Raw genomic sequence first — 25571 nt, 5'->3', positions numbered from 1 at the left:
AAAAAAAAAAAAAAATATACCGTCGAATTGAATACCTCCTTCTTTTGGGAAGTCGGTCAAAAATAGGAAATTAAAGAAAATAACAATTATTGAATAAAAAATTGTATTCTACACTTACATTGAAACATGTAACATTGGAATGAGTATCGAGCGTTTAAAAAAAATTAATGTTTTTTTTTTTAATATAAATATCTTTAATTAAAAATAAAAATTTCACAAAATCATCAAAGTTTAAATACATTTTAACTACGTTCATATCTTTATAAAGTAGTTGACGCCAATTATACGGCGATAAATCACGAAGTTATACCTTAAGATTTGTTTAGTAAGCCTTTTTATTCAATATTTACATTTATATAAAAGTACACCGACTGATTCTGACCAGGTAAATATAAATTACGATAGTTCACTAGCGCCCTCTTTTTATACCATCTTGTATGGTTATAAATGTAACCATTTTTACGTTTTCTGACCGAATTTACAACAATAACAATCCCCCTAGACAAAGTAACTTTAGATTAGCGATGTCGCTTGTGGATACTACATAGATAAGACAAAATGTGTCAAAATGCATAGAAACGAATACGTGACAAGCACGTGACTTATCAAATGTTGTTAGTTCCATACATTTTTGACTTTTCGATCAGCGATGGCGAAAATCGAATGTTACTTTGTCTAAGTGGACGGCACTTCACCCGGTCAGAACTGTTAGCGGCACTATACATCAATACATAATAGTAAATACCACACTTGATGGAATATTTACACACAAAATAATGGAATCGTTTTAAGCAAATTATAATATTAAAAAAACATCGTATGGATTTGATGATAAACATATGCGCTTGTTAAAATCTAATATAAACTATACCATAGCACAAACAGTAGTAAAATATTTTAAGAATTTAAATCCTAGAAATAATTTCAGTTAAAATGTTTACAATAATATGTACAATTAAAATACGAAATCCAAAATCACAAAACAGTTGTATAAAAATGTCTCACGGTATAATAAAAATTTAAAAAAATATTATGACATTACATTTACCTAAATATGCAAAAAAAAATCATGACTTGCAAAAAACAGTGTTTCAAGTGAAATTCAATTTGTTTTACAAACATTATTTAACAAATTCAATTAAAATAAGAATTTATAACAGTCATGTTTAAATAATTTTACTTTTTTTAAGACTGTAATCTTTAAAACACAGATTTATTATCAATTTAAAATTTTAAACAATAAAGGTTTCCAATTAAATCCATACACAAATTACATTGTCTGTGACATATGTAAATATATGTTTTCCATTGAATTCACATCATCACCAGCTCACTATACGTCCCCACCGAGGGGCTCGGAGCCTACCCTAAAGTTAGGGTGACTAGGCCATAGTCAACCACGCTGGCCCACTGCGGGTTGGTTGACTTCACACATATCTTTGAATTTCTTCGCCGATATGTGCAGGTTGCATCACGATGTTTTCCTTCACCGTAAGAACGTCGGGTAAATTATGTACATATGAAAATTCGAAAAATCGAAAATCACATTGGTACAGGGTAGATTACAAGTCAAGTGTTTAAACCACTGAGCCACCGATGCTCTTTAAATTCAACTCTTCCTCTTGAATTCAAATAAACTTCTGTATTTATTCAAACTAATTTATTCGTAAGTATAACTTGAAGTTGATAGATTAATCTAAAGTTAGCTGTACATCTTTAATTCTGATGACAGGTCTTTTTGTATAAAAAAATCATATAATTTATTTTTTAATTCATGCATTTCATTATCATACCTTAACGATAACTTAAAAATACAATTTTTTAATAGCCATTAAAATAGACATAAACCTAACTTTGAATGACAAATCTATAATTAAATGGATCAACAGACGTTAGTATATAAAAATCAAAACTATCAGTCTGTCATATTTGAAATGGTAACAACACTTTTAACTTAATTATGTAGTTTTTTCACGGTAACAATATTTGGCTGTGAATGTGTTTGATAATTTGTATTCAGTCCTTCCTTACAAAAAAAAAGTTAATTTGGTAAATAAAAATAATTCCTAAAGAAAACGAAATACACTAATTGAATAAATATTTATTTACTTATATTAACTACCTTACTGATATTTATTTGATAAGAAAAGGAAATATCGAAAATTTTATATTCAATATTACCTCGCTTTTTTATTGATAATCTACAAGTACATCTTAAATATGCCAATTACATTTACTAAATAGTGATTATTTTATTAATATCTTGGAAAAACTTATTTATCTGAGATCCTTTTTGACGGTTGACTTTTTCCCTTGCTGTATATGATGTCTAGGAATAGCCCTGAAAATAGTTTTGAAAAAATGTTAATACACTATACCGTACAATCATAAAATTAAATATAAAAACTCAGATTTGATCAAATATACAAGACAACAAAAGTTGCCATTTTGAATCTCAATTTTGTAGCCTCTATGTCAAGAAAGATTAAAAAAATCCTTATCCCCGTATAAAGACTGACAAATTTATCTGACCAAGTTTTTTTTATAATACAAGGTGGCAAACGAGAAAGCGGCCACCTGAATCCACCGAAATGGAAAGCGACCGCTGCACATAGACATCCGCAATTGCAGATGCGCTGCCAACCCTTGATTGACGGAGGAGGAGACGCACATAAAGGGGACATTTCCCCTTCCTATGCGTCTCCTCCACCGTCAAATCCACTTTTCCTTCCCTTCCTTTTTCTCTTAAGAAAAGGGTGGAAAGGGAAAGTGACTAAAATTAGGCCTCCGACACCACACTCATCAGACGAAACGCGGAATCGCTCCCACTTCACGCCTGTTTTCTGTGTGGTCGTGGTATTACACCGGGCGAGCCGGCCTATTCGTGCGAAGATGCTAAAGCGGGCTCTACCACTGTTTTTGACAGGTCACTGTCTCCTGTCAATATTAAAATATTGACACTAAATTGTTTTCGTACTATATCAGTCTATTCATGTTTTTTCTGTGTTATTTACTACATATATCTACGCATATAATCTATTTGCATATTTTCTGACAGAATAACCGCGGTCACAACCGCTCTATCACCGGACCAGATATCTCAGTTGTACTATATGTATTCCAACAAGGATGACTATCCCTGTGCGTTAAGCACTGTTATCTATTAATTTTGTCAGAAAATATGTGAAACCTTCATACATACAACATGGCATTAAAAATTACATGAGAAAAAATACTTTAAAAACTAACACAAGATACTTGTTCAATATAGACAGATATTACTGACCTATTGGGAATACAACTAATATTTCTTTAATTCTGCATAATAATACAGAAATACTAACCAGTGAAAACTAGTACAGCACCAATCCATTGACGGCCGAGTAGAACATTCCCAAAGATGACCACCGAAGCCAAGACGGTGAAGAATTTCCTTGTTGTTGTCACCACCGAGCATGGTAGTGGTCCAAACTCTGCTACCTGAAATCATTAAAATGTGTTTAGTAATTATAATTACTATTATTAAGCCCTGTTTAGGATTGTTTGACTTCGGGAGAAGTTTTAAAGCAACATTTTATACACTAAATGCCTATAAATTAAATTCAATATAAATAAATATGTAGCAAGTCCTTCATATAGTAAACATAGTCATATAATAGTGTGCATGCTAGAGGAATAATTTCAGTCTACTGTCATTATTCGTACAGGGTAATGATTGAAAAGGGAAGTGACTTCAAAAGGAGTAGATTGGGAACTATCCTCTTTTATTGCATCCTCCGCTATTAAGCAAGATATCTGCAAATGAGGATTTCTGTGCAGCAGTTAGTTCAGCATTTTGTAAATCAGCGACCACTTGAATAATACACACCTTACATTATTAAAATAAAAAACCTCCAACATGATGTTATTCTTAATTTAAATTGATAGCTTTGTTCGAATATATCTTTATGTTAAAAAGGTACATATTTTAAAAATAGACTTACCATGAAAAATATGAACAGTTGTCCCAGAGCCCCCATCAGTGCAAAACTAATCAAATAGACCAAGATCTCGGGATATTGTGTCACAAATGCGACGAATTTGAATATTTCACCACTTAATAGCACGCCGATCGCCGAAATAATAGTTGACCTGAAAAAAATTATTATTATAATTTAGTAAAATTCATGAATTATCATAATATAAATGTGAAAGTTTAGATGGATCAACGTTAGTTGGAGTTGGTAGCCTAAACAGCTGAATGGATATAGATGAAATTTGACATAGATGTTAAAGATTATCTGGAAGAACGCAAAGGTTACTCACTTATGTTTTTTTTTATTCCACGCAGGTGGAGTCGCGGGCGAAAGCTAGTTTATAGATATTTATAGCACATATTTGTGACAATTATTTTATGCATAGTCTTTAACTTACCACCAATTCGTGTTCAGCATCATTGAATATGCGGTAGGAGATGATTCACTCTTAATACGTTCCTGGAAGTAATAGAAATAAATACTTTAAATAATTCGTCATACATTTAAAAATAGACAAGAAAAAAAGTATGCAAAATACCATCATAAGATATGCAAGCTAAATGAACATGTAATTTTTGTTATTTTTCATTATCTCTTTTTAAAAAGAGGATAACAGGTATGAATATATACAAGTTTTTCAACAATCACTACCCACAGTTAGTTAAGCACCAAGATAATAAACAATTGAAATTTATGTTTTGATTAGAAGCAGAGCTAGACCTGCAAAGTTCATGAAGTCATTTGATAACATACAATGTTTGTGCAAATATTCTAAGTTTGCATTACACACAACACAGTAAGAATTGTATAATTTATTTATATGTTTACAGCATACAAGCACAGCACATCAATTGTATTCCATCATTTATAGCAGTAATGTTCGCTCAAAATATTACACAGCAACTCAATTTGAATTATTAATCCAATTTGCAGATATAAATTTAAATTCGCTAAGTTAAGTCTAACAGCAATTATATTATATTACATATGATTAATTCTTTAAACCATACCTGTACAGCACCAGTCAAGCCATCCATGGTTAACGATACAAGTAGCAGGAGTTCTCCAATTCCCATGCCGGAGTCATCGGAAGTCTTTTTGCCTTGATCTTTATACATGAAGAGTGCAACACCAATCACAATCAAGAGAACAAAAAGGTATTTCTTCAGTGGGTATGATTTGCGTCCAATTAAAACACCAAGAATCATCACCGGTATTGGTTTTGCAGCTTTCCCCACAACCTGTAAACAATAAAATAGTTTTACTATAAGACTGGAGGCATACTTGTATCTCATTCTATCATTAAGTTTTTTAGGCAGCAAAGGAGTGTGGCTTCGGATTTAAGATATTAAAATCAGACTATTGATCTTACTAATATCATAAAGCAAAAGTGTAGACGGTTAGATGTGATATGCTGAAATTTGGTACAGATAAAGAACATTGTCTTTAATTGTCTGGCATTTAATACTCCATGTGGACAGAGTCACGGGCGAGATAGTGTTTAAAGAACTGTTTGCCTAACAAAACAACTTTAAATTTTTTTAAATGACAATAACTTACCTGTGTTGGATAATTTACCCACTGTAGGGCCATCACTGAACACAGCATAGCCAATAGATATGTTAATGCTGATGAAAAATAATAAACGGTTCTTGTTGTATCTTTCTCATGTGTCCAGGATACCTGAAATAAGAAAAAAAATTAACTAATTGTACAGATGGTGACAGTAATTACTTTTCATATCATTTTATACAACTGGGTGCCAGCTATAAATATTTGGTCACTTGTTCGAGGTAAAGTGATTCAATGCACATTTTTTAACTACTATTCAATTACAAGTAATAAAATACAAAGTTGGATGTATGTGATACTATTTTAACTGGTAAATAATTTGAAACAATGGAGAAATGTCAAGGGCGGACCCAGCTTTGCCACCAAAGGGGGTCAAATAGTTGTGGTCAAGTCAAGAGCTTGACAAAATATGTAAATATATTTTGTCAAGCTCTTGGCCAACCAGCTCAGAGGGGGGGATCATGACCCCCAAAACCCTCCTAGATCCGCCATTGAGAAATGTATGAAAAGAAGTTATATGTATAGGTCAGGTTTGTTCAATCATCTCCCCTGTCTTATCCTACTGCCGTAGGGTTGGCGCACCGGATTTCCAACCTCTAAATAACTCTATTATCCGTCATCTCAGTTATCACCTCCTTCTTGATCATGTCACCTTTCACACAATCCATCCATCTCTTTCTAGGTCTACCTCTACCGGTATACCTGCACATTCATAACTAACGTCCTTCTTGTTACATGCGATTCATCCCTTCTCATAACATGCCCATAAGTATCACGGTAAAATTTTACTCCTTATTTTCTCAATCACTGGGGCTACTCTCAAACTTCCCTTAATATACTCATTATAAGTCAGTATTGTTGATATTTTAATAATGGTATAAGGTATAACTTACCATCAATATTTGGGCAAACAAGTAATTTACGAAACATTGGATCAATACCAGGGACAACGCGCAAGTGAACTTGTCATTATCTCCATATTTGCCCCTGGTTATTTTTTCTTGTAACATAGCAAAAATAAAATAACATATAAATATTGCACCCGCATAAAAGATAAATCTAATTTCACTTCTCGTTTTCATCATGTAAATCTTCTTAACTTTCTATAGTAACAATCGAAACGTGACACGTTTGTATACTGGAGTACTACTGGTTCAATGGACACGTAAGACAAGTAGTTTTATTTTGGAATTCCTAGAGTACAGGAGCAAATGCAAGAACAACACGTATCCGTAAAATAAAATATCCGCGAAACAGTACACGTGTTTGTGTATAATATACGAAGGTGAAAGAGACGAAACGAAACGACGACAACAAAACGTCAAAAATTAAAGACCTGTTAACAGACAGGCTTGTTAACTTCTCACATCTGTCAAATTGAAAATGAGTTTACAGATTAAATATCTTTTACGTTTAACAAAAAAAATTCAAAATATTAAATAAAATGTTTAGGAAACGTAATTGTGTTAAAAAATTATAAAAATGAAGTACACTCCTTTTTGTTTTTTTTATATAATTTGGGCAGCGAAGATTTGGAGTGATCGAAACTATCAAATCTTCAAAAATATTTAAAAAGCATATTACGCGATTGATTAAAGTTAGAAAACATCATATTTTGAATATAAACATTTCAGTTTATTTTACTATAAGGTTAAACAATTTTTAATAAAACCTTACCTACCTTGATGATATCGTTAATGTAACACGAAAGAACTTTTGAACGATTGAAAATGTGTACAAATTATACCACCTACGTAAATAAAAAACAGACAGTATTATTATAATAGTATTAGATGCACAAGATACAGAGTTCCGAATTCATCATCAATCATCATCACCTTTTTATGTTTGGTCGTATTTTTATTTGATATTGTTCGCTTCAGTTAAATGTTTGATTTTGGGTTTCCACGTTATTTTCACTTACTTTATAATTTTCTAGTCAATTAAGCAACTGACTCAAGGAAACTAGTGAGTTTCTTTTATATTGTAATAAGTTACTTATTTATAGTGGGTTTCTACGGCAGTCATAACGCGTAATGCCATCTCTCATTTCGCTTCAAAAAAAGAGGACAAAAGGTATCAATGGAGTCGAATGCCATAGTTTTAAGTATTGACAGAATAACTTAAGGGATATTTTCATAATTTTTGTCGTTTTTAATCTCATCAAAGTCTACGTACTTAACCTAAATGTTGGGTTACAAAGAGAAATTGTTTAGTAAGTCATTTAAAACCATTATTATGGTTCAACATAGTTTCAATTTCAGACAATACTGTGGTGTGAAATGGAACGCAAAACAAGTGTTGAAACTTGTTTTGAAACAAAAACCGACTGTATCACGTTGGCACAGACTATACTTTAGTTTGAGAAGATAAAGCCTTCAAATCTAACAAACAATGTTAGACCTATAACGTAGATATGCACTTAAAAGGTTATTTTATATTGTTTTGTATAACTTTAGTCTGACACTTAAGTTCCGTTGTAAGATATTATTTGGATGTGGATATACTAAAACTTGAACTTAAAATAAGTTATAATTCACTGATCATACGTTTAAGAAAAGTGTTACTTAGTGTATTGTTTTGAAGTTTTAACTTAGTTCTACGACGTGAGCGTAATATCGTAGAATATTTTAATTTGACCATGAAACTTTTTATAGGTTTTGTAATGACGTCATATTCATACACCATAGGTTTATTGAGTGATATAATTAAATAATAACCATTTGAAGACTTTAGAAAGGTTAGATTTAATGTAAACTGATAAGAATATGCGGTAAATTCAAGCGAAGAGACTATTTCAAAGTTTTGTTATGACTCATAGTCGGTAAGTGTTGATTTAGTTCAATGTTTTTCTTTTGTTTTTTAATTAATTAAGTATTTATTTACTTCAGCCAGTTTGATTTTTTTTCATCTTACTCATTTCTTATTAGTTCTAAGTAAGGTTTGTTTACATGCAACAAACTTATCACTTAAACCGGAAACGCCCTAATATCGCTCGCTAATATTTTCCCGCTTTTGTATTTAGTTTATAAACATATTGAAGTTAAGATGTTTTTAAGTACTTTGACCCAATTTAAAGATGATACAAAGATCGAAATGTTATTAATTAATAAGTTTCCAGTTGGAAACATTTACGAATGCTCGGTATAGCATAGTACTAAGTATAATTTGTATAAAAATAATATTATTACTCTACTGTTATATTGCATATCCAAAATATTCATAAAAATATGTTTTTCTGTCTCCTTGCGAAAAAACTAGCACAACATGTATTTATGCCAATGAGACGATAGAGCGACCGCATAAAACTCGAGTATAAGATAATAAAATATTCATTTGCTTTGAATATTTACATAGTAAACCATAACTATTGCCATGAATAATATAATACAATGCCATTACTTATATTGTAGGCATAGTAGAGTCAATTTAGGTAGTTATTTATAATTAACGACAAGCTATTATATAGGTTTCTTATAACTGCAATAATTCCACTTGTTGATTTACAAAACATAATACAGTAAGTACATAACGTAATATGAGCCAGTATTTAAGTTGGCACAGCGAGTATAAGACTACTCCACTACCGACGTGCCAACTCTAGCGGCAGAAGATATATATATAAGAAGTAAAAGAATTTGAACTAGATTATTTATAGATTGAAAACTAAATGTTGTTAACATTTCCTAATGTAAATATTGCAAATATGTCCAGTATTCACTAGTGTTTCGTTTAAATTCCTCTAAAAAAATTACACAACTAACTAAATCATGAAGTTGAACTCGAGCCATTTGGCCGTAATCCTATCGGTATGTAGACTGCAATTCTAGGTCAGTCCATGCGACCAGCAAATAAGCCATCTGAATTTGGCAGTATAATAAAAAGTTACTAATATAAAGCCAAGTTGAAACTCTCTCGAATCCCGTCGTTGTGGTTGTGGTGAAAAAAGTTAACTGCGCAACTGGAGTTTAGCCAAAGTAAACCCCGGTGAAATATCTTTGGTAAATAACCAAGGAGTTTTTTACGGAGATGAAATGTGGGAATCAAAATTATTTGAAATGGCAATAACGTATCTTAATATATTGGATTTATTAAATAAAAAAGTATGTGTTCTTCCAATACATGCTCTACAGCTATGACAAATTTCATCCAGATCAGTGCAGTCGTTTAGTCTACAAACTCTAACAAACATTCACCAATCCATTAAAATTTTCGCATGTATAATATTAGTAAGATAGAAATAAGACTATTCTGAACATACGATTTCTTATGTACATCAAAATTACATAAGTACCAATATTATCAATGAGTTTTGTCAGTACCTAGATAAGTACTTGATGTGTAATCTACATTTGCCGCACCTATGGCTATTTTCAGGCTATCTTATCGAAATTTACAAACATCTGGTGTTGAATATTTAAAAAAAAACGTTTAATTTATTTCAAAAGTTACACTACTAGTTACTGATCCGCTAACATTATTATGTATTTAGAAGAAATATAGAATTAAATCTAACTAATATTATATGTAAATGCGAAAGTTTAGATGGAAGGATGGATGTTTGGTACAGTTTGTGGCCCAAACGGCTGAACGGATTTCGGTGAAATTTGGTACAGAGGATAGTCTGGAAGAACACAAGGGTACTCACTTTTTTTTTATTCCACGTGGAGTTGCGAGCGATAGCTAGTTATTAAATAAAGCAAAATAAAATTCAGTACATATACGATTTTCATCAATGCGTTTGTCTGCTTTAATGATAAATAATAATCCAACACACTCCTTTGGACATAATAATATACTCAATAATAAAAGAGACGTTTTTACATATAAACAATTAATGCCAATTTAGCATTCAGTCGTTTACAGATAAATACAGAATTTAATAATTAGTTACTGCTTTATAATTTCGTATTTCGTACATAGCAAACAATGTTTACAGTTTGTTAGCAGCTTCATCTGGACGTTAAAAGGCTAACGTAAATAATTTAACAAAATTTAGAAGTGTACTCTTGAATTTATAAAAGTAAAATTTACTAATTTCATAAAGAAGCGTAGTAAAATATGTAAACAAATCTCATAACTATATAAATATATACACGTAACCCGAATATTAATTTTAGTTAAGAAATTAAATATATATAAACTAGCTTTCGCCCGTGACTACGTTCGCGTTGAACTAAAAACGACAACCCAACTTTCAACTTTTGGATTTAAAAAAAGTAGTCAAATTAGTAAGATGTAACACCAGACAACAACGAAACAAAATAATTGTTAACACTTTTAATGTTCTCTTTTAGAAGATAAACTCGGAGGACGGTGAATTTCATATAGTTAGTATTGTTTAATCTGTGGTGGAACTAAACGTGTTAAGCAAAATTGTAGCAATATCAAATTGTATAGAAAAGGCTTGTCAATTAACTAAGCTTTACATTTAAATATTAGAATTTGAATATAATAATGAAAATAGTTGGCATTGCTGTCAGACAACCTCGTATCTGGACCTTGACGGACTGTAACTTGACCCTATTCTTCAAAACTGCTTCATGTTAGCGACGTGATGTACTTTGTATGTGACTGTAACGTTATATGTACAATGTTCAAGTTATATACTTACTATGAGAATGCACATTGATCTGAAGGTTAATGCATCTGGACCTTCGGAATAAGACAACGACAAATTAATACTTAATTTACGTAAAAGCTATGAGATATAACCTTTATTCTACCCTTTTGTTTCAGATGTTCATGAATACCGATTTCAACTTTAACTAGTAAAATGACTGAGAATAGTAAAAAAAGATCAAATAGTTTCCGTAAAATATTTCCAAATCTATTCTTCACTCATCGTTCTAAGGACAAGAATAGCAGTAAAGAATATGGAGCCAGTCATAAAAACGTAGCAGAAATTAATGCAAACAAAAATCAGTACCAAAACCCTCGAACCTTAGTAGATAAAAAATCATTTATTCAAGAGTCAGACACCTCTCAAGAACGGATTTATGAAAACTTGGCAGCGACCCATAGATTGGAAAACGATCGCATTGTGGACCTTTCGAGCAATAATTCTTCCAGTAGTACATTAGTTTCAGATAATATAAAACATCCAACAGATTTCGCAGACATACCAAAAAATGGAAACTTCTATACCACTTATATGGCAAGACCGCAAGTGCCGCCGAAACCCCAAGGTGAAATAATGCAATCAACATCACCGAGACCTCAAAAGGTAAATGACTTTAATAATAGTCAATATCCAGATGTATACTACCATTCCTTAGAAAAACTAATAGACAAGATAACTCCACTTGATGAAATTGAAATTTACAAAGCGTCCCAAGCTCAAGCGAATCCAGCATCGGTCGGTGCGGAGATTAAAAGAGTAAGCACGAAATTCCTCATTTCACCAAAAAAAGAAGCTGAAGTACGAACTATTCAACCGACCAGAGCTCGAAGTCTTTCTTTAGACAAAAACAATCCTCGGAATACTTCGAAACAAAGTGAAGACTCTGCACAAAACCACGATTATGTTAAGAAACCTTATAATTATTCTGCACCCACTTCACCAGTTGCTGTAAATCCAAAAAGACCCAATATTCCGAAAACAGTGTCTCCTTATGGACACGTAAGAAAAACGATGATAGAAACAGAAGAAAAACGAAATTCAATAAGTAGGTCAAGCATTGGTAACAAATCAACACCTTCACCTAGACCCCAATACCTTGACATAACTAAACCTCCTACGCCTAGAAGTAGCAACGGAGACAACGATAAAGAAAAGACGCGTCAGAAAATTGAGGCCTTTTATTGGCAGAAACTCAAAGAATTGAAAGAAAAAGAAGACGATCATTTATTAAAGCAATCTTTGGATAACATCCATATTTCACCACAAAAATTTAACACGGTATACTCTAGTTCCAATTGTAGTACACCGAGTTCCTTTGTAATTGAACCAAAAAGTTACAGTTTACCGCGAGGGCGGGACTTGAATTACAACATGGCCCAACCAATTTACGCACTTCCACCTTTTGCGAGAGGCGCTCCAGAGCGGCGGACTGATTCATTCATACGAAATCGCACAGCCGACGCAGATGCAGACATCGTGTATAGACAAATGCGTAAATCTAGTTCAAGAACTACGTCACCAGTAGTTAACAGACAAATGCCGATTTTTCAACGCGGTTCTTTAACGCCGGACGGAAGACACAACATTTATCAACCAAAACGAGTGAGCTTCGAGGAGCAGTACGCTAAAACTTCTCTACCAAACAATAGTGAAGTTCCAAAAAGTGTTGCGTTAGATGTGAAGTTATCGAATGACAGTTACAAAATATTGAGTGCCCGGAACGCTTTGTTCACGAGTAAAATAAATAGTTCGGGATCTCAGGACTATGGAACTCCACCTAAACCTCCAGTTCGGACAACTAGTGTAGACAGTGTCGGAAAAATAAACAAAATCGTAAACAAAAACACTGCGTACTTAACACGAGGAAATCATTCTGTATACTCGGAGTCTGAAAGCGGTTCGGAGGCTGGCGAAATTCAAAAAATTTTGCAGAGAACTTCACAAAATGGTAAGCATTTAATAAAGTCTTTCTTTTCTTATATTATTGTTACTTTGTCAACATTATTTAGCTTTATGTTCTTCAATTATTCATTCATACATATGGTAAGTGTTGTCAGTACATCGTGGTTATTAGTAATATATAGTAAGTACTACATACGGGTATTTTAAAATGAGTGCATGTGTGTAATACAAGTGACTGGCCCCTGTTGAACCAAGGGTCTTTTGAAGCTATTTAATGTAATAAAAGCTCGATGGACACCGACAGGGAATCACTTTCGCTATCTACCGTGAATGGCAGTAATGAAAATGCAATTCATAAAATTAAATAGCGTTAAGGAAAATTATATCAATAATCGTCTTTTTGTATTTCATTATTGAATTAAATTCAGCTTCAGCAACAACCTTGTAACCGTTATTAATTTAACGTAGTTGTATTTTATTTGTTTTAAGTAAATACTGCAACTGAATATGAAACAGTCATGTTTAACACTAGAGCGTTTCTACTTCTAAAAATAACATACGTTAACCAGCAATATCGCGATCCGGCCCCGCGATTCGGGTCAAGTGAACAAATGTCTGGTTTTACATTTTACACCAGTCCATAGTTTCAGTTGGAAGACGCTGAATTACTCTGCAAGGACAAATTAATAAACGGAACGAACCGTTTCTATAGAAAAATGTTATCACTGAAAAATCCTTCATTTACAGCAATATTATTGTATGGACTACTTTATTGAGCTTGTGGATAGCCACTGACTCTTTTATTTCGAAAAGGACTCGTTTTATTTAAAATAAAATGTATAGTTTAGCATTTTAAATAATATTCTGTTCTAGATATAAAATAATATAGAAAAATACGGTCTGCATTTAGGTCGCGGATGTTGCGTTTTGTTCATATGAATCCATATTGCGATGAATAGCTTTTGTTTCGTCAGAATCATTCTATGCCGATGTTATTGTGCGATATTCAGATTTGTTTATACCTCGTGCAGTCGATCCACTTTTTATTTCGACGAATAATGGCAGATGGAACAACTGGGTATACTATTCTAGGTCACTGTGATTCAGTTTATCTATAGCGTAACTGTTATGGATAACTTATTTTATTTAGCACAATGCAATTTTTTTATGTTTTTCGTTTATGAAAAGAGTGCGTTCTCTTCGTAATCTTCTGGAACTGTTACAGATCATTTCAATCTTTTTGACGTCAGGCCTTGAGTTGCGCATTGCGCAGTTTTCTCTCCCATACCGCTATGCTCCACATTACCTAAAAAATTGAGCTGCGCACGCACCCGCTCGAATGTCTGACTTTAAGATGACAAACACCATACAAGAGTTAGAGCAGTTATGAAGTGACGTTGCTATTCGAAAATCCACATGCTAGAAAAGTATCTTGAAAAGTCTTTGTTATAACAAAGACTTTCCGGAAACTACAAACAAACAAAACAACGAACGTTAAACGAACAACGTTATGAGATTCCAACGTGACGGAACGACAAAAATACGACGTAGATGTGTGCGATGTTTTACGTAGTTTACAGTTTCCCGTCCCCTGACACGGTCTAACAAAACACTGTTAACAGACTGTCCGCTTTCCACTGTCCAACATTGCTCATGTATATTTCATGTATGCAAATTTTAGTTACCCTTCTGGCAGCGCGCAAAATTTCCTCTGAGCCTTTGAAACTTCAGTTTTGTGAGTTTATTTTGAATACATCAGCGTACGATAACGTGATTTATATATTTATCTATTATCTATAGTTAAATACAATTTATTAATAATTATCTGTACTATTGCAATATTATTTTTTTTAATGATGTATAAAGATATAATACTTTAAAAAAAACCGTATACGAAACGTTATACATGTTTTTTGTAGTGAATTTAATTTTTCAGAGAAATGAAGTTCATACAAGTATGTGTTATAGAATATAAGGAAAGCAAATAAATATATATGTGTATTAGCATAAGTATTTTATAGTTCCGTAGATCGCAATATATCTTTAATGTATTCCGTCTGTATTGTGCAAGCCGGTGTCGGATTGGATTTGCTTTTAGCTCTTATTGCCTAGATCTAACTAAAGCTGTTCAATTGCTTCTGTGGAAATCGATATTAGATTTAGGACACAAATGGAAGCTGTTTAATAAAGGTCAATTAGTTTTGTCTTCTCTTATTCGAAATAGATCGGAAATGTTCATAAGAAAAATTGAAATTTAAAAGGGAAACGATGTTATTTGTTTACTTTACGTTTAAACTCATTAAAAATACTAATCTTTTATTCAGTTCAGGACTTTGCTTTGTTGCAAAGATACACTTAAATGAGAGTTATAAAAGCTTATATACTTCAGACTACTTTATTTAGCTTATTAATTTACAATTGGGTATGTCTAATCATACTATCATACTAATGTTATAAATGCGAAAGTTTAGATGGATGGATATTTGTTAGTGTTGCGGCCGTGACGTCAGCAGCCGCCCCACCTGTGCCGCTGTCACACGTCGGCGACCCCCGGTGGCTCCCGCTGCGCTGCTGCACCCCGTCGTCGATGTACGATTGGTCTGTCGGTCGACGTCATACGCTAAATCACTAATTAAAATTAGACCGGCAGGCCAATCCTAGCATCGATGACGGGGTATATAAGACGATGACGCGTGTTCTTCTACCTCTTTCGCTTCCGTTCTTCACCCGCTGTCGACACTCTCGTCCCTTCACCTATCATTGTAAAGTGGCCGAAATAAACGTGTTATACGCAAAGAAGTTTAATTTATTCAACGCAACATCTCAAACAGTTAGTGTTTGTAGCGTAAACGGCTAAACGGATCTGCACGAAATTCGGCAAATATCTAGAGTGTAGTCTGGAAGAACACATAGGGTACTTTTTATCCCGGAAATAGTTACGGTTCCGGTGGGATGCATTAATTTTGTTTTTTAATGTTTACTCGATAACTCTGCTACTGTTCAATATACCTTATTGAAATTTGTCACAGATATAAAACAAAGTCTGTAGTGCACATGCGATAAGGTTCATCTTCGAAAAATGTCCGGTTCCCACGGGATACTTAGTTTTTTGTTGTAACATAGTTCGTATGTTTCCTAATACCACGCGGACGAAGTCGCACGCAAAAGCTAGTTTATAAAATGAAACAATTTAGAGCGTATTTGGTTTTAAACCCATCAAAAAAAACATGACATCGAAACATCAACGGCAAACGCAGTTGGAAAATTATTTCACAAACAATTGAAAGTTCATAACGCGAAGCGACGCCTGAAGGCAACTTGGCAGAGCACAATTAATTATTATTTCTCTGTAGAGTCGCACAATGCGGTATTGCGCTCTTATTGTTAGACGTATAATGCGAACGTTCACACAACTACTAAGCTCTGCGGATAGAACATAAATAACTATTTCCTTCCTATTTTTACTTTATGCGTTGGAAGACTATTGATTAAATTGTTATAAAATTTAGGGTATTCTTAAAACGTCCACAAGGATTTTTCTATTATAAAAATAGTGTTTTCTTTATAGCGAAAAAAAGAGTATAATTGGTATAAAAGAAGCTATTGTCCGACGTTTTTTTTGTAAATATCATCATCGATACTGTGGAGGTCGGAGCTTACCCTAAATTAGTGTTGCAAATATCGTATGTTCAATGTCCATTGTTTAAAATATTTCACAAGACTTTTTAAATTAAAAGTATCTAAAGTATCCTAAATGTCGATTTTTAACATTTTTTCCATATCAATTTATTTTTGATAGTAAAAATTTTATAATTAAATGATCATGTTGAACTATCCTCGCTTTTACTTTATTATTGTAAGCCATTTATTAACTAAAGACCGACCGAGCTACAGACAAAGTTTAAACGTTTTTCTCCGAGTCAGGTTTTGCAGTTTGTTGTTTTAAAGTTTAAAGCGCATCTACCAAGCCAACGATATAATTTATCGCTGTTAAACTGTGTTGTTGATTGTTGTAATAACCAGCTATTGACCTACCTAACTAGATTTTCTTTTATTATTAAAACTGATATTAGAATTTATAACAGACTTATTTCTCTCTGTTAAAGGTTGCTTTCTCTCTATCCCTATCGCAGCATTAAATTATTTTAATTAGTTTCACCTGTCCCAATTTTATAAAGTCATGCAAATATGATGAACCTCCCGGTTACTGATTTGGCTAAAAGATTTTTGTGCACTTCGCGGGTATTATTGTGATGCCATGGCGTTGTTCTGGTGATGGAGCTGGAAGGTAGTCATAGGAGTTTGGAAAAGACATAACTTCATCGAGTTTGGCCACGTTTGAATCGTATCGTATGTAAGAAATAAGAGAAAATGCCTTTTAAAAACAAGCTTTTATAAAAGCATGTCACATTGTGATGGAACTATTCTTCTATTCTTTATACAAACAATTACGTATTTATCTGTACTTTAATATATATGGAATAACATTAATTACAAAATCAAACAGATTAAGTCTGGTAATAGTTAAGTACCGCTTATCATTTATCTTGATTCAAATCAAAGTTGATTTTGAAAATTAACAATTGCGGTACATTGCGATCGGAACGATGGATGTAGGTTGCTCTGCGGAATAACATCATTAACGATATTACAAACAGAATCCAAGATAAAATTACACCTATCATGTTGATTGAAATCTAACTGATAAAACCAATTGTAAATATTAAACACAGCTGTTAAACTTCAATATATTAGTTTAGTTTAACAGCGAAGTGTTCGTGATTGCATTGCAAATTGAATATAATCCGAAGTTATTCAACGTCCCATCCACATCTTCAAGTGAACACGGTTTGTATTAACAGTTATGCAAATTTACTTCAGCAAACTGAATTTGAATATTGTTATGTGAGCGAACTTAGCGTACTAGTAATAATACAATATTATACTAGCCAGTAGTTTCACTACTAGTTAGTAGTTTTACTAAAAAGAACAAGCTACTACTTTCTACAATTACTATGAAGTGAAATTAAAATATTTTGAATTGTTTTTTGTTGTCTTGAGACTGTATATTTCAATATTAGATTTAAAATAAGTTTAATTAGTTTTTTGATTCTATTATAAGCCGTATTATGAAAAAATTACAGTATTTTTTCTAAAAAGATTTTTTAACCAAATAAACTGTATCTTATTATATGTAGTGGGTTCATTAGCTGGATTGTTTTAATTTTAGTTGAAAAACAGAATATTTTATATATCGAACTTCATAAATAATTTAAGTCGTAATAATTATGGAAATAAATTAATATTAGAGCAACAAATTTACATTTTTGACCTTAGGATAGGGTGCGATTTGGCCACCGCCTAAGGCGCTGGACAGAAAGGGACGCTACAGGTCTACGAATTATACAGTCTTACATAAATCTGTTACTCCCTTTCAAAACTTCGTAAAAAAGAGGCGTTAAAGAAATCTTCTGTACTGAATTGCTTACAAATATATATTGTTATCACACTTCTTTCAAGGGGATTGTGAAGGATGGTTGTATGTTCCTTAACCAGAGTGTCAGCAGCCAAAGCTCACAGTAATATAAACTCACGTGGTAATATTGCAACATTTTCCCTTTACTATAAATTCCACATTCCCATGTACGTCATATTTCAGGTCGAACTATGTCTGATATATTCCTTTGATATAAATTCATTAGTGATATATTCCAGGTACTGGGAAATCGTATGTAAGAGAATTGTGAGAGACGTGCTTCAAACTGATGAAATGCAATTAATTTCTGTCGGCAGTGACGTCACGTAGTGCCTAGGTATTTGACCGAGGGTGCATTACACCCCGTTTACGTGACTTCATATAAAACGAATTTGTTATCGGTCAAATAAAATCACTGATACCTTACAACTATTTGAATTTAATTACATAAGAGAATTAAGATGATTCAGATACTTTTATTCAGTCCTCTGAAACTTTGTACGTTAATTATAAAAAAAAAAGTAATAAAAAATAAAATGAGAGAACATTTTGACGTAAGTACTAAGATAATGATTTAATTATTACTCCTTTAACTGCTTCATATTCTTGAGAATCGCAAAACCTACGTAAATATGCAAATTATTTAAGGAAAAAGGAACAATTTATTCTTCGTCCGGTAGCGTCCTGTGCGCCATTTAATTTTTTCGTGAGGGGGGAATTTTTTCTTAATAAAACGGAGACGGATAACAATTCCACTGTATTTTTATTAAGGGTTACTTAAATACAAAATGTCTATTGAAAAACCAATTTAAAGAATAGGAAAGTAGAACATCGAAGCGCTCGGATGTCCAAGTCCAATAAAATGTCTGTTTTTTATTTGAACACGGATTGCGGTGGTCAGAACGTTCATTTTATTGGATCGCTTCGCTTGCCGGAGTTCCACAATCGATTTATGGCTGACTTCCGACGACACGACGATTTGGCGACCATCTAAGGCTTCTAGAGCGTACTAACGTTTCTATAATATAATAACGAACTATCTCGGAATAATAATACTTCAAGTAATTTATCAATGTTTAGGGCAAAATGATTGTCGATGATATTATAGTCAAAAAAATAACTATTTCGAGCAGTCGGCTTGGGTTTGGCTATATTTTGACCGCGGACAAAGTATATACTCCTTGTATAGTAAACGCCTATTTTTTAATTAACAGTAGGTGGCAAACAAGCAGCGAGATCATCGACGCCGATGGACATCGGCAATACTAGAAAATACTTTTTTAAAATGCACACCGCCTAATGCATATCGCTTAAAGCAGTCGACTGCACAATAACATTCAATTATAGCCGCTCTTTGACTATTATCCTGTTGTTAATTTACCAAAATGCTTAACGCATCAATGCAGATGAAACCCGAAACTAATTGTTATAACATAACCGCGGCTATTAACCACGAAACCAACGTTCAATTTGATGCGAACACAATTAGTTGCGTCGGAGATGCGGTCGCCGTACAATTTCCATCGGGTGACAGTAAATGCGAATTTCTGCGTCATGAACATATGCGAAAAGCTAGTTTTAATTTGGTAATAATTTTATTGTAAGCGACATAAATAATATTGCATTGAAACTAAAAATCATTTAAAGCTTCCTTAGACTAAAGATTCTTTATTGGGTGCCTGATCAGTATGAAAATGTATGGAGGTGCGCAAATTACATTGATTTCCTGACAACATAAATCGATCGAACTATCGATGGATGAAGTCTGTAGTCTGCGGGGTCTCGTAATATTTATTGAATTGTTTCCCAATATTAGTCACCTAAAATGTATTATTTCGTTAAAGCTTTTTATAAAATAACAACGTAAAAGTATGCAAATATGCCAGTGACATACAAATAACTTATTCAATGAAAATTCCAGCTAACGTTTGCACAAAAGAAACACGTCCAACACAAAGCTATCGCTCGACAGTCTTTTGTACAGAATATAACTGAAATGCCAACGTTTTATAATTTTACTAAAATTGTACAAAAATGGAGGCGCTGAAAAATCATTGATTTTCAAAGGGGGCGGTAAAAAAGATAAGTTTGATATACTCTGGTTTAAACTGTTCTTACTCTACTACTACTAAACTAGCTATATCCGCAACTTCCTCCACGTGGAATACGAGTAGTGTCTTTGAATAGCATTTTTAATTATTTTACAAATGAGACTTTTGTCATCATTTAATAAGATTTATTGAGGGAAATGGTAGACAGGAAAAAATATTACAATTACTTTCTGTCTTCACCAGTACCTAAACTAAGTATCACAACTTCTTGTTTATTCTAGTTTGCTCTCTGTTTATTTAAAAATACCACCTCAGTTCACAGAAGAGATTTATTTAATTTTCCTGAAAGATCAACTTGGAAGCATCAAGTTATTAAGTTCCGAAGCTAATTACGACAGATGACTCGTGTAGACGTGTGTGTTTGCTGCGACGCGACGCGATGACGGCTTCTTTGACCGACTTCCCAAAAGAAGGAGGTAATCAATTCGTCTGTATGTTTTTTTAAATAACTGTACAGCGAAGGGAAGTATTGCTTAAATCCACAAACTTTTGGGCGTATCGATTTAAATACGTTTAATCTTAAGTATTCATCGTTTTCATGTTACATGTCTTTTAATTATAAATGTTTCGAATATTTTTCTAATGCTAACTTGGGGTTCACTTTTGAGTTTTAAAACATAAAAGCAAATAACTAATAACTAACAGATGGTACAAGTTTATATAAATATTCATTTCTACAATTCTAAAATATTTTGATTGATTAAGTTTTTTTTTAATAAAAATAGCGATTTATTTTTATTTTATAATGACAGGTTTGTAATCAAGTCATATCGTTAAAAAAATAACGAACCCACAAGTAGGAACGTTCCAGTATCCATTGACCCAATTGCGTGAAAAACTTCAGAACATGCGCATGTTTATAAAAAAGATATGTACAATATTTTCAACATGTTACTAAAAATCATGACAATTTTTACATTTCAATAATGGTATTTGAAAGTACACACTAACTGAAAGCGACGCTTTACGAAGGCTTGTGAAGTGAACATTATGATAATTTTGAAAATGTAATCAAAAATGTGTAATTTAACTAGCTTTCGCCCGCGACTCCGTCCGCGTGGAATAAAAAAAAACAAAAGTGAGTAGCCTATGTGCTCCTCTAGACCATCCTCTACATCGATGCCAAATTTCATCGAGATCCGTTCAACTGTTTGGGCTACAAACTCTAACAAACATCCATCCATCCATCAATAAAAAAATAAAATTATCGTGCGGAAGTCCAAATTTTTTTCACCTTTTAAATACCAGGAATGTTCTTGAAATGTTATCTACTTTTTCCAATCTTATATTTTAAGTGTAAAAAATTGAAAGATCTATATTTCTGAACATTCTTCAAGTGTGCTGTCTGTTATCCAATTTTTCAGTAGCACAGCAGTTGCTACGTAATTGTAACTTGCACCATGCAAATGTAACCTTGTTACAGTCAGATAACAAACTATCCATCACACGGCTATCAGATAAAACGCGCAATTGTATTATTCTATAATAACAATAACACTAACATTCAGAATTGCACGGGTATAACAAAGAGATTCAAATACTGAGTACAGAGCGGACGTTACGACCGCTTTACATTTTATAAGCATAATCACAAATTAGACAATTAAGACGCTACCAGTAGTAGATTTTTGATCGTTTGTTTCGTAATGTCCTGTCTATTTTATGTATATAATAAATGTTTTTGATTCTTTACAACTCGATTAACTACCGCACCTAAATTCGTTAAGTAGTCTTAGCGTAGTTGTAATAAAAGAAATCTGTACTACCAATGGCCCTTAGTAATCAATTAACGATTCTAACTGCGATAGTGACACAATTTTACTTTGCATTTCTAAATAAAATAACTGAAGTACCGACAAAAACATTCAATTCAATTAAAATGTTTAATAAACACGTCATTCAATACATTTTTCAGTTCAGTTGCAGGGATAAAGGAAATTCCAAATAATTTATTCTGCGCCGCGCCGCGCCGCAAGTTTGCGGACAGCTCATCCGATGTTCTCGGTTGACTTATGCTCCTCGGTTGGTTAGTCGATTGCAATCTTAATTGATTTTACTTCAAAGCTATTATTAAACTGCATTATTATTTACAGTAGAGAAATAGGAAATAGGTGTCAAATAGGGCTGATAAAACGGAAATCCAAATCAATGTAAGTATTTGCAAGGACACAGAAAAGATAACTCTCTATTTCTTGTTTATGGCTCTCCCTCAACACAAAAGATAAACATTAAACCCATTTTTTTAAGTAAACGATTCCGGTTGCACGCGATTATAATTTTATATAGAAGACGCGAATGTGCCCTCAAGAACACATGCCTTATATAGTAAAAGCTGTCACCGGACTGGTCGTGTAGTGGAAATAGGGTCCTGGTTGTTTTTAATATTTACAACTAACACTGGTACTGGCTTTGTAAAGAGACCAATTAATATGTTCCGAACACTATGGGCTGTCCCTTAGGTGCGCAGATAAACATGTCATTCGAGTAATGTGTTTGTCAGCCCCCTAACGACAAATGGACGTCCATCGAAACTGGTAAAACTTTGTAAGGAGTCCACGAGGAAAATAACTTTGGGAGCATGTCTGTCACAATGTAAGCGGTTTATTTCAGCGACTTCTGTTCTAAGCCGATTTTCCAGGTTTGCTGTAAAGTGAAGTTTCTCAGAGACGAGATTTCTGTATCTTTGTTTTAATTTTTTCTAGAAAACGAGTTGCTATATAAAATATTTTGCAAGAACTTTTTATAAATTGATATTTAATAACTAAATAGTATTATTGTCTGTTAGCTCAAAGACAAATTTGACTTATAATTACCGGCCCTAGACTTCAAACTTCGTTTTTTACCTTTTAACAAACTGCCACAAAATCCTGTATATCGGAAATGCCATGCAACTAACATTTAGTATCTAGATTTCCACCACTATACTGAATTTAATGTTAAATAAACACTGGGATCAATTTTCGCTTCGATTACAATTTTCTGTTATAATAACTAGATCGCCCATGGTTCGAAATCCAACAATAATTCATATTAAAGATGTTTTCAAGCAGTACTGTACAGTTCAATTGATGGTAGTGTGCGTATCTAATACTTATTTAATTTAATGTAATTCTAATTCATTTTATATAAGAAAAACAATAAAAAAAAATTATCGCTTAATTTTTAAAGAGAATTATGATGATAGCAGTTTTCGTTGGGGTTTCGTCAGTGGAATCACGGTTACGATTTGCAACAATTTATGTGATTGCTAGCAATATGTTTACGATGTATTGTCTGTAAGGGCAAGGCGAATCCAGTCGCTGGAACACTTGCATGCTAGCATCCGGCATGTGTTACGCTTGCTGAGAATGTTTACAGTTAGCATGATGATTCATTTTGTGATCGCTACGTGTATATAACTTGAGGGAGATTAACTGACACGTCTCTTACGTTCTCGATTTTACTGGCATGTATATACGTTGTTTGCAGGTTCCAGTAGCTGGCATGCTAAATACTACATTTACAAGCAGGTGCATAGCGCCTTAATTACAGTAAATGTTGATTCAGCTCGTGCATTGCTCGCAATTAGTGTTAATGCATACGGATACCCGTAGTGCGAAACTCAAGTGTACTTCACTGCTTTGATAATTATATTTATGCTTTTCAAATATAGCGTAAAAAATCACTTTTTGATCCCTAAAGTCCCTACTTCAATTTGAAAATGTATAAATTACATTGACCTATGTTACAAAACACAATAAGTAGATTAATTTTAAAATGTACGTAACTATTATTTTGTACTTGTTTTCAAAATAAACAATCTATTTCATTTAATTTTTATCGTGTAATTATTTCCTTAATAATGTTATTTCGATACTATAACCAGTAATATAATTTAGGCAAGCGTTGAAGCTTATTTAATAAAATAAAAATTAACAACTTATTTACTAATCTATAGTAACTATAAAATTGTATTTCTAACCAATAAAAGGATATCAAATCCGCACTTTTTAATCTTATTTCAAGCAAACGAAGTAAGCACAATTCAAAAAACACGGATGTAGCTAGGGGTAGCTAGAATATCGAAAAAGTAAAAAAAAATACAAAATTAATATAATTTTTACCTGTCTCTAGATCTAATCAAAATAATAAACTGTCGACGCTCTTGCAAGAATAAACTCACTAGTATTTTTATTTTAAAATATGTACTTCTTTGTAATTACCCAGTTATTTTGTTTTTCAAACAATGATTAGAATTGTCGCATCTTTCCCTCCCATCTCCCCCTCCACCATTCTGCTGGGGGCGCGTTTATCGATTTTTCGTAAACGTATTCGCATAAGGATTCCTTTCACGCATTTGTGTAATAAGGGTTGAAACACATAGAAAATTATAATATGTTAAAACATGAGATTTAACATAAGTTTGATTGTGATAGTTAGTAGCTGTAACACTACATGTTTATAAAATGCTTTATTTTTAAAGATTTTTGAGACATAATAAAATTACTGTTCGACTGTTATAATTCAAATGTAATGTTTACATACTTATGCTTTCGACCACAAGGTGGCGCTGGGCCGAAAAAAAGCACCGTATCATTTCGTTCAGAACATATTCAACGTGTCATTTATATTGTTTTAGTAAAATAGTACTAATGATTTTTTACTATATTTGAATCGCGGCTCACGGCAACAATTTATTTGTTATCTTGCTTTTCCTCAGACATGTTCCTTCTTCTTGTCTTATGGCAAAAACAGTATTGCTCTAAGACTCTCTATGTATAATGGCGCAGCGCCTACTCTGAGGGTGAAATTTATAGAGCGTTCTTATACTTTGCTCAGACTTTGCTTACGCAAAACTCAACTTAGCTCTGGCTTAGTGTAATCTCAGAATT

The 25571-nt window shown here is 32.9% G+C and overlaps 2 protein-coding genes across 7 annotated transcripts in view; one reads left to right on the top strand and one right to left on the bottom strand.

Moving 5' to 3' along the window:
* Positions 1 to 1524: 1524 nt before the first annotated feature.
* On the bottom strand, positions 1525 to 6941 carry LOC106101749 (solute carrier family 35 member B1 homolog). The gene is made up of 7 exons (XM_013281073.1): positions 6482 to 6941; positions 5577 to 5699; positions 5027 to 5257; positions 4414 to 4475; positions 3984 to 4131; positions 3345 to 3480; positions 1525 to 2341 (listed from the first exon to the last, which is right to left on the bottom strand). The coding sequence occupies exons 1-7, from the start codon at positions 6671 to 6673 to the stop codon at positions 2274 to 2276; spliced, it is 960 nt and encodes a 319-aa protein (XP_013136527.1). The 5' UTR covers positions 6674 to 6941; the 3' UTR covers positions 1525 to 2273.
* A 1085-nt stretch (positions 6942 to 8026) lies between these two features.
* Positions 8027 to 25571, top strand: part of LOC106101754 — a 47832-nt gene continuing 30287 nt past the window's right edge. The window contains exons 1-4 of one of the 6 annotated variants that reach the window (XM_013281084.1): positions 8051 to 8067; positions 8246 to 8412; positions 11328 to 13159; positions 15585 to 15751. In XM_013281084.1, coding sequence (XP_013136538.1) covers positions 11365 to 13159; positions 15585 to 15745 — 1956 coding nt within the window. In that variant the 5' untranslated portion in view covers positions 8051 to 8067; positions 8246 to 8412; positions 11328 to 11364 and the 3' untranslated portion in view covers positions 15746 to 15751. Of the gene's footprint in view, positions 8413 to 11327; positions 13160 to 14338; positions 14899 to 15579; positions 15752 to 24168; positions 24374 to 25571 lie in introns of those variants that run through there. The other 5 variants (XM_013281085.1, XM_013281088.1, XM_013281087.1 and 2 more) reach the window with 5 other exon arrangements.

Source organism: Papilio polytes, unplaced genomic scaffold (genome assembly GCF_000836215.1).
Source record: "Papilio polytes unplaced genomic scaffold, Ppol_1.0 DF823957.1, whole genome shotgun sequence".
Classification (NCBI taxonomy): domain Eukaryota; kingdom Metazoa; phylum Arthropoda; class Insecta; order Lepidoptera; family Papilionidae; genus Papilio; species Papilio polytes.
The sequence above is the reverse complement of the archived record's forward strand: the minus strand, read 5'-3'. Positions and strand labels throughout refer to the sequence as shown.